We start from the raw sequence: 11,566 nt of genomic DNA on the forward strand, positions 1-11,566 counted from the left end.
GGATGGATCTATTCGATCATCATGCCAGAAAACATCTATCCAGAGCCCTGTGTTGAGGATGAATTTATACATCTCTACTATTCTATTGGGGACCCAGTAAACATTTAGCCGTTGATTCAACGTTGAAATAACGTAACGACTGCCGTCTAATCAACGTTCTCTTAACGTTGAAAATGAAAGTTGAAAAGACGTCGAAACACAGACATTGAAAAGACGACTATTAGACGTATTTTGGACGTCCATTGACGTTATTAATTGGTCCCGAAATAAATTACTTGTATAAAACGCATTTTGGACGTCCACTGACGTTATCGATTGGTCACCACTTAACTAACTTATTAAGATGGAATTTGGACGTCCATTGACGTTTAAAATATGTCCTTGACGGACAGACTACTTTTAGACCTATTTTTAACGTCCAGGGACGTTCCTTGTTTACTGGGGATGGTGACGTTAGGCTCACGTAAAGCTACTACAGTATCTCATTCAACTACATACTTTTTTATTGAGTTTGTACACGCTATGTGTGCACAACTGAACGTCTGTGCCAGCTAAAAATGCTTAAGTATTCACTCATGCAAACTTGTGGACAGTGCATTTCTGCAGATGTAGTCTGTCTAAGAGCGCCCTCCCAATGCGAATTTCTCTTGAAAGGATGTGGCTTTATAACGGCGGAGATGGACTTTGCTCCCAGGGATTTACCTTAAACGGTGTATGGCACCTCTAAATCAATGGTGTGGGTGTGAATGCTGTTGTTTCCAGAAACTCTGTGAAGCTAGCACATCTCGAATGAAAAAATGCCGTTGAAAACCGACGGTTGCTTCATATTAGCAACGTACAGGTCCATAATAATAAACCAAATGGAACTAGAGGGTACTGAAATAGCTCAAGTAGCTGCTAAATATAGAAAAGAGGACTTGAAACTGGTGTAAACATGTTTACTTTCAAATGTGAACGGTTAAAACGCGTTTAAGGGTATGAACCTTAAAGTTAAAAGAGTTTTGGGGTGTCTGAAAAAGTGAAACGTCTCTTTAATACGCCATAAATTGGCGCTTTTGTTGTCCGAGTAACGGTCAGTTGTGTGTTCGTCGCGCACTGATCCTAGTTGTGTTCCTCTTTCTGCAGAAAAGAGCGCACACCACCGGATGCGTGGTTTTGTTTTAACTCAACTGCAAAGAGACCCGGAAAAGCCATCCATGTCAGTGCTGTCATGCTCTAGCGCAGACTCTCCTCCCCGGGCTGTGAAACTCTTTCTTTAATCCTCTCAGCCATGGTAAGCCGTTTCTCTGCGTTTTGAGGAGAATAAGGAGGACCCAAGACCCAAAAGCAAGAAGTACCTGGTCGGTGAGTGGGATTAGGCACTACTTTTCTCTCTTTCGGGCGTTGTTAACGCGCAGGGGCAGATACTAGGTGTGGCAGATGTGTGTGTGTGTGTGTGTGCATGTGTGTGTTTAGTGCGAATGGTTCAGGAGAAGCTTCCTCCCCTCCTGGAAAGCCCGTTTTCCCCTCATATTAATCACCATCCTAGGTTCTGACGTAGAAACCTGTTCTTCTCCTCGTCTGAACCTCGTTTGTGTTAAACCCGTTTACACTGGTTGTGGTTCCAGTTCGGTCCCACGTTTGTTAAACTAAGAAAATGTGTGTAAAAAGTAGTGGCAAAAGACATTTTAAACACATACAACAATTCTCCTCGCCAAACTACAAACTACGTGAATGATTCGAACATCTAGAAATCTACACTTAAACACTAGGCCTAAAAGGTATAATATACCACTTGTTCCATTGGGTTGTGGTTCCATGTCTGTCCCACTTCTGTTATACTGACAACTTATGTGTGCAAGGAATTATTTAAAAAATAATAATAATAACAGTAACAGATAAATTTAAGATAGAGATAAAAATGTCCTTCACGAGCACCTGTGTCCATACATCAGAAAAACTGACACAAGTATAGCACCTCTAGCTTATGGTAGTTGCTGTATCTTATCTCCACATTCCCTCAAGGAGTGTGGACAGTGTGCGGAATTTAAATAAAAACAATGCAACAATGTGCAAATCAACCCTGTATTTATATGAAAATAATTACAAAGATAATATTTCAATTTTGAAAGTGTCCATTTTGAATTTAATGCCATGTTTACTACCGTGTTGCATCATTTTATAATAACACTAACTTTTCGGAACAGAGGAGACCAGTTGTAGTTTTAAACGGTTCTCCACTTCTTGCTTTAGTTATTCAGCTCTGTGTCTCCTTTTTCATATTTTTCACTTGGTGACTGGTCCGAACAGAAGAAAAACCAGTTTAGCACCAAGACGATTTGACTACAGAGCCGTATTGTAGTAATCCATGCACAATGTGGTTTGACCTTATCTTACTGAAATAAGTAAGGCCTTCCCTGAATAATAGAATACACAGAATACGATGCTATTTATCCTCTGCAAATTCATTAGTTTCACATAGGGCCCACCCCACTCTCTTGCCCCAAAATCTGAATGTCCTTCAGCATTAATCGTGCCTTTTTATCTGGCATGTCACTCATGTCTTGTGCACTAATACGCCCTATGCCATCATAATGGCTTTTGAGCTGTGCACTGTTAACAAGCCAAATTGTCCCTCTCCTCTTTAACCTGGAGGACACAGCATCACTGATATCCCAAAAAAGAATTCCAAATTTTCATCTGTCTAGGGTGACCAGACGTCCTCTTTTACCCGGACATGTCCTCTTTTTTAGACTTAAAAAAATGTCCAGGCAGAATTCCACAAACGTCTGGGATTTTGTTTTTCTAGAGCTTACATAGAACTTCGAGAAGTGTTTCGTTCACAAACTAGTCCCGCCCTCCCCTACTCCGATTGGTTCGCTTGAGTGAGAAGGGGGAGTGGTGCAGTAGCCTAAAATCTTCTGATTGGACGGTCTGACTGTAGAGCTACCGTTATTGGTCGATAACCTTCTCTGTAAACATTTAATTGGTCAGTTCTCAGTACTTGTTTACGTCAGGCAAAGCTCATGTACTTAACCCCCCCCCAAGATGTGTCCTCTTCTTCACCATCCCTACAACTTCACCTCCGTCCATCTCAAATGAGTTTGAACACAGAGAATGCGGCAGCGTTTCTATATCCTGTTTATATACAGATTCTTCTTTGCATGGTTGATTTTTAACTTGCATATTATATGCAGCAATAAACTGTGTTCACTGAACATTTTTGGGAAGTGTTCCTGAGTCCACACAGTGATTTTACAATCTTATTTTTAAAACGTGCTGCTGGCATAAAATTCAAAATGGGCAATTATTTTTGAGAGAACAATATCATTCCTAACTTTGCACAAGTATAAATTGCCTTTGTACTATTTTCAATTAAATATAATGGTCAAATGATTTGTACATAGTTTCATTCTGTTTTAATTTACATTTTGCATAGTGTTCTAAAGGGGACTTTGGGTTAGAAAATTTAGTCAATGAAATGCTACCAAATACTCTTGTCATGTAACCTATACTTCACATGTTAAAAGTTATGAAATAGTTCATTGTATGGCAGACGGTTTTTAGTTAAAGTTCTTCAGCTCCTGCGGCTTTGTATTTTGTGCTGTAAAGAAGCCTTGAGGACAAACAAAAAACTCTTTTGCATAGATTACATAAGCCGATAGAGCAAGGTTCTTGTTCAGGTCATTGGGAAAATACAGTCTCTCCTACTATCCTGCTGTCTGCTTTGGAAGCTGGTGGCAGTCCTATTCTTTGTTCTAAATCATTATATTAGTTTTGCCTTTTTTTTCACTTACGCTAATGCTACTCCACTTTTTTACAAATCTGCCCAATAAAGTGAAGTTTAATTAAACGTCTTAAGAGGAGTTTAACGTGAAATCGTTCATTGTAGAGAAATGGACTTTCTTTACATTGGACAGTAGTGGTGATTGGAACCAGGTGTATAACATAATGTAATGTGGATAATGTTAAAGTAATAATGAATCTTATCTTAAAAGCCATGCCTGTATATGTCTACTATGACAGGATTTTTAGAAAAATCCAAAATAAGTCACTAAAACCCATGAAACTATGTCTTAGACATTGTTTAAACGTTTTATGTAGTAACTCAACTCCTCTGAGGTCTGGATTCTATAACCAACACTAAGTAAGCTTTTCTAGGGTGGAGTATTTCAACTCAAATGACTGAAAATTAATGTAATTATTCAGAAAATCTGTGGAATTCCATGTAAATTAGTGTGGTTTGGTGTAGGTGGTTAAAAGGTTATTGTGTTCATAACAGCTGCTCGTTGTAGTCCTAGGACATGCCTTACCTGGACAGACAGAATCGGATCTGTGGATTCTTGGATATAGAAGAAAATGAGAACAGTTCTAAGTTTTACAGGCGCTACTTTATCCTGGATACCATACAAAACTCTCTTTTCTGGTACATGGACAATCCACAGGTAATGAAAGCTTCATAATAGTTTTTTTTATTATTTCTGAAAAGTGTTTACCTTTTGATACTCATTTTAAAGAGGGGAAACAATTCTCTAAATGGTAGTAGCTGCATAATTTTAATAACTTTGCATTCTTCTTGACCACAGAACTTGCCAGAAGGAGCAGTCTTTGTTGGAAGTTTGCGACTGAGTTATATTTCAAAGGTTATATATTTATTATTATTATTATTAATACAGTCAGTAAGAAGGTATTTCATAAGCCAGTATCACTTGTCCACCTTCTTTAGGTTCCTCCCTAAAATTTATAACAAAATGATATTTGTATCAGTGAAAAACTACTTACACAACATCAGACTGATAGAAGATTCTTTGTGTTGAGAAATGTGGAGGATTTGCTGCAAACCATAGAACAGAAAAACTATTAATGTCTAGGCTTGTTTTTCTTAACTTGGTGTGTGAGCTTTTGTTCAGTGATGAGAAAAGGCATTTTGGAGGCAAACTTGCATTTATCTGCAAACAAACTTCTGAAACAACAACAATCTAAAAAACACAATTCACCCTTTTTACATTCTTTTAGGGTCTGTTTGAAATATTTCAGATTGACGTTCATTCATTCCTTCATTGTCTGTAACTGCTTATCCACTTCAGGGTTGTGGTGGGTCCGGAGCCTCCCCGGAATCACTGGGCGCAAGACGGGATAAGTTTCTCATGTGGCTAAATAATATATCCTGCTTAATTTTGAGCTTAAATTTTCATGCCACTGACTTGCTGTATGTGGGTTAAATTCCCGCTCCAGGTGACTGTCTGTGAGGAGTTTGGTGTGTTCTCCCTGTGTTTGCATGGGTTTCCACCGGGTGACTGTCTGTGAGGAGTGTGGTGTGTTCTCCCTGTGTCTGCGTGGGTTTCCTCCGGGTGACTGTCTGTGAGGAGTGTGGTGTGTTCTCTCTGTGTCTGTGTGGGTTTCCTCCTGGTGACTGTCTGTGAGGAGTGTGGTGTGTTCTCCCTGTGTCTGCGTGGGTTTCCTCCGGGTGACTGTCTGTGAGGAGTGTGGTGTGTTCTCCCTGTGTCTGCGTGGGTTTCCTCCTGGTGACTGTCTGTGAGGAGTGTGGTGTGTTCTCCCTGTGTCTGTGTGGGTTTCCTCCGGGTGACTGTCTGTGAGGAGTGTGGTGTGTTCTCCCTGTGTCTGCGTGGGTTTCCTCCGGGTGACTGTCTGTGAAGAGTGTGGTGTGTTCTCCCTGTGTCTGTGTGGGTTTCCTCCGGGTGACTGTCTGTAAAGAGTGTGGTGTGTTCTCCCTGTGTCCACGTGGGTTTCCTCTGGGTGACTGTCTGTGAGGAGTGTGGTGTGTTCTCCCTGTGTCTGTGTGGGTTTCCTCCGGGTGACTGTCTGTGAGGAGTGTGGTGTGTTCTCCCTGTGTCTGCGTGGGTTTCCTCCGGGTGACTGTCTGTGAAGAGTGTGGTGTGTTCTCCCTGTGTCTGTGTGGGTTTCCTCCGGGTGACTGTCTGTGAGGAGTGTGGTGTGTTCTCCCTGTGTCTGTGTGGGTTTCCTCCGAGTGACTGTCTGTGAGGAGTGTGGTGTGTTCTCCCTGTGTCCACGTGGGTTTCCTCCAGGTGACTGTCTGTGAGGAGTGTGGTGTGTTCTCTCTGTGTCTGTGTGGGTTTCCTCCGGGTGACTGTCTGTGAGGAGTGTGGTGTGTTCTCCCTGTGTCCACGTGGGTTTCCTCCAGGTGACTGTCTGTGAGGAGTGTGGTGTGTTCTCCCTGTGTCCACGTGGGTTTCCTCCGGGTGACTGTCTGTGAGGAGTGTGGTGTGTTCTCTCTGTGTCTGTGTGGGTTTCCTCCGGGTGACTGTCTGTGAGGAGTGTGGTGTGTTCTCCCCATGTCTGCGTGGATTTCCTCCGGGTGCTCCGGTTTCCTCCTACGCTCCAAAAACACATGTTGGTGGATTGGTCACTCAAAAGTATCCATAGGTGTGAGTGAATGTGTGTGTGTGTGTATGTTGCCCTGTAACATGTGTGTTCCTGCCTTGTGCCCATTGATTCCGGACCCACCGCGACCCTGAACTGAATAAGCGCTTACAGATAATGAATGAATGAATGACTTGCTCTATTTAAGGGCTTTAACCGAGGTTTTATGAAGCTAACAATAAAACTACTTTTTCTCACTACCTCTTTTTTTAATATGCCATAAATATCCAAATATTTTTGGGGCCTCTGCATTTTGAACTACATGTCAGAGTTGCATTAAACAGTTAATGCTGTTGCACACACAGCCTAGAGACAGAACAGTGACAGAACAGTGAACTAATCAAGTTAATCAAGATATTTACTAAGTACTTTATTAAGTTCTCAGTCTTTCAACGTGTTGTACAGGTCATTCCAATAAGTGGAATTATTTCAGTTGTCAAAATTCTCATAGTATTTATAATAGGATGTTGTGTAATGCTTGTTGATGAAATGTTTTTTTCTGTCCTCCATTATTATTCTTGACTTTTCTTTCTTATTTACAGGTTAGCGAAGTTTCCATCAAGCAAAAACCCAAAACTGAATTCTGCTTCGGTAAAAATTGTTTAAGTGTTCTGTGATTTGTTTAAAACATGAAATCTGTATTTGGGCCCACAATTTAACTGTTCACTCACTTAATGATTTTCCTATTAGTTTCATAGCAGATACCGTTAATGAAGACTTATCAATATCGAAAAATAATGTAATAAGAATGAGCTTCAAGGGCTTACAGTCTTATGAGATGAATAACACAGCCTTCATTTGCAGTGATAAATGCTCTCTCTCGACGGTACTTTCTCCAAGCCAATGATGCCATGGACTTGAAGGAGTGGGTTATTGCCCTCAATAAGGCCACCAAAATTACAGTATGGAAACAATACTTTATCCTCTCTTTTCTGATAGGGTTTGTGGCATTATATAGCACTGTACAAAAATCAGAATACGGCCTTCATTTAATTTCTGGAAAATCCAATTGCATACCAAAGAAGGTCAAAGAAAATAAGCGAAAAATCTGGTCCAAACTGGAGTTTAATGTATATATCAAACTCCATGCTTGCTTTAGTCGTGTAAAACCACAACACTATGGATGTGAAAGGATGGGGAGCTGAGGCAAAAAAAAAGCATTTAAAAATAAAACAGGATTTGCCACCGGTCTAAGACTGAAATTTGGAGATGTTTTTAAAAAATACTGGCAATTGTGATGTTATATTGAATTGTTAATGGTACTGCTTTTTTACCTTATGGTATTAAATGAATTACATGTACTTAATGACAGATCTGACTGGAAATTGAATAAATAAAAGGTGGTGTCTGATTTTTGCACAGTACTGTAATTAATAGTCAGTCATACATCCCTGTATTTAGTCATTTGCAAACAACAACAAATCTAAAATCACTATTAACTGTGGTTTCCTTTTATTCCATTTTTAGGTTCCCAAAATATCCCCTGTTACTCAGAGCATAGATACTGCCACTGTGACAAGCCAAACTCAGTCCACATCTCGCCAGGCCTACAAAACAGAAATTGTGGGAGGCGTGGTTGTTCACACACCAGTCCAACAGGTTTTTTTTTTTTTATTGCTTTTGGGTTTTGTTAGATTATTCTCTTAGATTTCACACACAGATGTGCACAGTGCATGTAGCAAAAAAGAGAGTGCAATGTATGTGTCACTGTTTTTGTTTTTTTAGAATGAACTGGATGACGTATTCACTAATGAACCAAGCTCACATGTAACATTGAGAAGGTGCCAGAGTGTACGTCCAAATGTTTTGAGATCGGGCTACTGCGTCAAGCAAGGCAATGTGGTACGCCATATTCTACGTCGTGATTTGTTATTCTTCACCGAAGGTCACAGGTTTTTTGTTCATGATTTAATTTCACCCTTTCAGAGAAAAAGCTGGAAGAGGAGATTTTTCATTTTAGATGATCAAGCTGTGAGCTACTACAAGAACGAGACGGTGAGATACTGGGAACAGTTTTCTGTCTGTAAAACAAAACAAGATCTAAAATAAACAATGGACAGTGACTGTATAATGTTCTAATTTTCAGGATAAAGAACCATTACGAAGCATTCGTTTAAGGGACATACACAAGGTTCATGAGTGCCTTGTAAAATCAGGGTAAGTAGGAGGACCAGGTTTAATCAGACTGAGATAAAGATCATGTCTCGTCTGGTCTTGTAGGTGTAGGCTCTTAACCTTTTAAACTCTTCTGTAGTTCCATTGTGGTTACTGAGTAGTTAGGAGATAATAAACAGGAAGACTAATGATTAAATACATAGACGTTTAAATGTAGGGCTTTTATCTTACCGTCTGTTAATCTATCTATCTTCAACAAAATGGAAACAGTGTAGTTTACTAAGGGGAGCTAATGCTTTTTTTCCTAGAATTCAGAGCTGAATCAAGCCTTTAAAGCGTGAACTGAAAAATTAAGATTCATTCAAATAGTATTTCCTCTCAGCTCACTTATAATTTTGAATCACATATTTGTTGCTATTTTAGAGAACTTCTTTCACGCGACAACCTTTTCGAGATCATCACCAGCACAAGAACTTTCTTCATTCAGGTACTTCAAATGTAAAAAATAAATTTGAAGTTTAGGTTTTAAATTATGGATGGTTTTGAAGTGTGTGTGTGTGTGTACGTGCGCTTTTTTATGTATGTGCATGGGTGATCTGCACCTGTATGTATTTTTGAATGCCGTTGTTTTTGAATGATCACTGCTTAAATGCACTGTTGGTCAAGCACGATGTAAACAGCAGCTGCTTTTACACCATTCAACAACTAACAAGTGTATTCAAACACACAGCTCTTAAAGTGATATCTTAATGTAATGGAAGTATTCTATCATCAAGGCAATACACAAAGTACAGATACTGATAATGAATGAAAGCTGGCAGCCATAATTAATTTGCATAATGACATTCAGTGCCTACCACATTCATTTCACTATAAAATATAATGACAATATATTTGTTTTCTGAAACGTATTTATGAATAATTGAAAACATACAACTCGAGTAATCAGCAAGATATTGAGCAGCCATTTCCCCTTTATATGCTTTTTATGCTTTATAATAATATACTTAATTTTTATAAACATTCAGGCAGACACGCCGGAAGAAATGAATGGCTGGGTAAGAGACATTGGATTTAAAATCCAAGACTTTAGAGGACCATCAAAGGTAAGGTGTACATGCCCAGAACGTCTAAAAGTGCTATTAATCTCAAGCTCAATAAAGATAAGATTAAACTACATTGCTTTAGAAATATCTGAATGAGTTTTAATTAGAGATGGTGTATTGGTGTCAGGCCAATGTCAGCAATATAAGCAAATAATTAGACTCCAGCAATGGAGGTGAATGGGGGGTGAATCCAATCCAACCCTGAAACACACCCATTTTTAAATAGCGCACACACTGTGTGATCTGATGTGAGCTCTGCATTGCTTTCTGAGGTAGTACCTTGAATGAATGAGTACTATTACTTTCCCCTTTTTTAAAGCTTCTGCATTTAGTCAAATATTATTTTATAATATTCAAAAAGAAAGTCCTGTGGTATTAGTGAAAAATCCAGAAAGTCCTGTGGTATTAGTTGTAGTCTGTTCCTCAGCGCAGTGTAAACAGATGCCCGTGGAATTAACTGAGACTGACATTGTTTGCTAAAGAATGTTCTGTTGAATTTGTCTGAAGTCCGAGGTTCAATTTCAGACTCTTTCCATTCACTCTCTATCTTTGTCTCCCTTTCTTTCTGTGACAGATTTACCGTTACAGTGGTTCTCATGTCTCAGCACAGGGGAAACCTCCCCTTGTAAAATCATGCTCCACAGCGCAGTCATGGCAGCCCTGGACCCCGGTACCAAAGCACGAGACAAAGGGGAAAGACGAAGGCCAGAGAGACAGTGCTTTCTCTTCCCTGCCCTCTCTCTCACACACAGGCGAGAGCTTCCAGTCACAAGGTCGTCAGAGACACCACTCCCAGCCACCGCCAGCCAAGGACCCAGACATTTCCTCAGACAAACACATTCGCACCACTGATGTCTGAACATTTCTCCTGCTATTGCTGCTCACCAGCACATTACTTATGCTGCATAATTTCAACCATTTATTTTTGCTTAATTTTCAAATGAAGGCCTATCCACTGTACAGATGCTTTCAGAAATATGAAAATGAGCGTAACGAAAATGTGAAAAAGGCTGCATAGCTTAAAGCAAATGGGTCCAATCATTATTCAGATTAAGTGAATTTCCTCATCGGTGAGGCTGTACAGGTGAATAGTTTTTAAATGGTAATAGCTGAAGGAAAAATAATAATTGTTCATTTAAATAGACAGGCCTGCTGGAGGTAATTTGTTGTTGTTGTTGTTGTTGTTGTTGTTGAGTTTTGTAAACAACTGACCACCTGTTTGACTTTGCTTTACAAGTTAATGAGAAATTCCAATGTTTTTGCAAAAGTTTGCATAATTTGCTACAGACCTTTTCTTTAGAGATTATTTCTCCTTAAATGTGCCTCTTCACAAAAACGTCAAACTAAAATCTGTAATAGCAGTCTGAAAATGTAATGTTATTTGTAACCATTTTATAAAACTGCTTTTTGTGGGAATCTTTCAGAGCATGTATCTCTTCATCGGGTTCCTGTCGTCGCCGCTGTAAACAGTTCTGAATCGACAACATTTCTCTAAAACAGAGCACTTCACTTTCGTAAACCGCTCCAAATTAATTTATTCACGCGGTAACGGTTTAATTATGCGTACGTTCTGAAAAATCAGTGGAATTTCTTTTTAACCATTGTGGCATTTACTTGAAAGTATTATAAGGGTAGTTCAAACTGCTTTGGTGTGTTTATGGTTTTAATGTTTTTGTTAAATATGCATAAAAGCTGCTGCCGCTGATTTAAATAAAATGTGCCGGAGGGAGATCCTCAAAGTGTGGCACTGTTTCATTTAAGAGAAAATATGTAGAATTTAGTTAAAAATTCTTTAAAATCAAATCATCCATCAACATTCACTCAGCTCAGGGTTTGCTGTATTTGCTAAATACAAAAGCAAAAATAGGGACTAGGTGCAAGAAAAAATGTTAAAGGAAACAGAGTAAGATTTGTTTTTTCTCCTGATACTTCCTCTAGTGTAAATAAGTTGGCCTGTCAAAGCC

General features: G+C 39.4%; 1 protein-coding gene across 1 annotated transcript; it reads left to right on the forward strand.

Annotated features, from left to right (window-relative positions):
* The first annotated feature begins 976 nt into the window (after positions 1 to 976).
* On the forward strand, positions 977 to 11,326 carry plekha2 (pleckstrin homology domain containing A2). Its single transcript, XM_066644184.1, has 12 exons — positions 977 to 1,344; positions 4,275 to 4,424; positions 4,566 to 4,622; positions 6,924 to 6,972; positions 7,186 to 7,283; positions 7,849 to 7,980; positions 8,107 to 8,223; positions 8,308 to 8,376; positions 8,468 to 8,538; positions 8,920 to 8,983; positions 9,525 to 9,602; positions 10,177 to 11,326. The coding sequence occupies exons 2-12, from the start codon at positions 4,284 to 4,286 to the stop codon at positions 10,459 to 10,461; spliced, it is 1,161 nt and encodes a 386-aa protein (XP_066500281.1). The 5' UTR covers positions 977 to 1,344; positions 4,275 to 4,283; the 3' UTR covers positions 10,462 to 11,326.
* The last annotated feature ends 240 nt before the right edge of the window (positions 11,327 to 11,566 follow it).

The sequence above is a fragment of the Hoplias malabaricus genome, chromosome 14, assembly GCF_029633855.1.
Source record: "Hoplias malabaricus isolate fHopMal1 chromosome 14, fHopMal1.hap1, whole genome shotgun sequence".
In the NCBI taxonomy this organism is placed as follows: domain Eukaryota; kingdom Metazoa; phylum Chordata; class Actinopteri; order Characiformes; family Erythrinidae; genus Hoplias; species Hoplias malabaricus.

Excerpts from the sequence above, each read along its gene's own strand:
- plekha2 (XM_066644184.1), top strand. The coding sequence starts at position 4,284 with ATGCCTTACCTGGACAGACAGAATCGGATCTGTGGATTCTTGGATATA. Across the intron at positions 7,981-8,106 it reads TTCACACACCAGTCCAACAG|AATGAACTGGATGACGTATT; the intron begins GTTTTTTTTTTT and ends TTGTTTTTTTAG. Across the intron at positions 8,539-8,919 it reads GAGTGCCTTGTAAAATCAGG|AGAACTTCTTTCACGCGACA; the intron begins GTAAGTAGGAGG and ends TTGCTATTTTAG.